The sequence below is a fragment of the Corvus brachyrhynchos genome, unplaced genomic scaffold (assembly GCF_000691975.1).
Source record: "Corvus brachyrhynchos isolate BGI_N302 unplaced genomic scaffold, ASM69197v1 scaffold1168, whole genome shotgun sequence".
Classification (NCBI taxonomy): domain Eukaryota; kingdom Metazoa; phylum Chordata; class Aves; order Passeriformes; family Corvidae; genus Corvus; species Corvus brachyrhynchos.
This window is the reverse complement of record NW_008239658.1, coordinates 8,289-8,652: the sequence shown is the minus strand read 5'-3', so window position 1 is coordinate 8,652 and position 364 is coordinate 8,289. Positions and strand designations below refer to the sequence as shown.

Sequence of the window (364 nt, the reverse complement as noted above, 5' to 3'; positions counted from 1 at the left end):
TAGCGCCGGCTCCTGTAACGAGTTGTGTTTTCTCCCCTCACTGCTCTCTCTGCTGCTTTGTCAGACTATGCCTTTGTGCACATGGAGAACGAAGCCGATGCTAAAGTTGCCATCGAAAACCTAAATGGGAAGGAGGTGAAGGGGCGCCGGGTGAACGTGGAGCTCTCCACCAACGTGCAGAAGAAGGGCACGGGCCAGGCCCCGCCGCCCGCCCTCGGCGTCGACAAGACCAAGCGCATCGGCCTCGAGTACCGCGAGAAGTTCCAGCCCAAGATCGAGGGCTTCGACCAGCAGCGCCGGGCGGCCGACGCCGCCATCCCCCCGGCCACAGGCGCTGGCTACGCCCCCCTCCCCCCCCCGTCCA

The 364-nt window shown here is 64.6% G+C and overlaps 1 protein-coding gene across 1 annotated transcript; it reads left to right on the top strand.

The window, feature by feature from the left end:
• Positions 1-6: 6 nt before the first annotated feature.
• On the top strand, positions 7-359 carry LOC103621109 (RNA-binding protein 14-like; the record flags this gene model as incomplete). The annotated part of the gene is made up of 1 exon (XM_008639854.2): positions 7-359. A coding segment is annotated over exon 1 (278 nt), but the record flags the coding sequence as incomplete, so codon positions are not given.
• Positions 360-364: the final 5 nt, after the last annotated feature.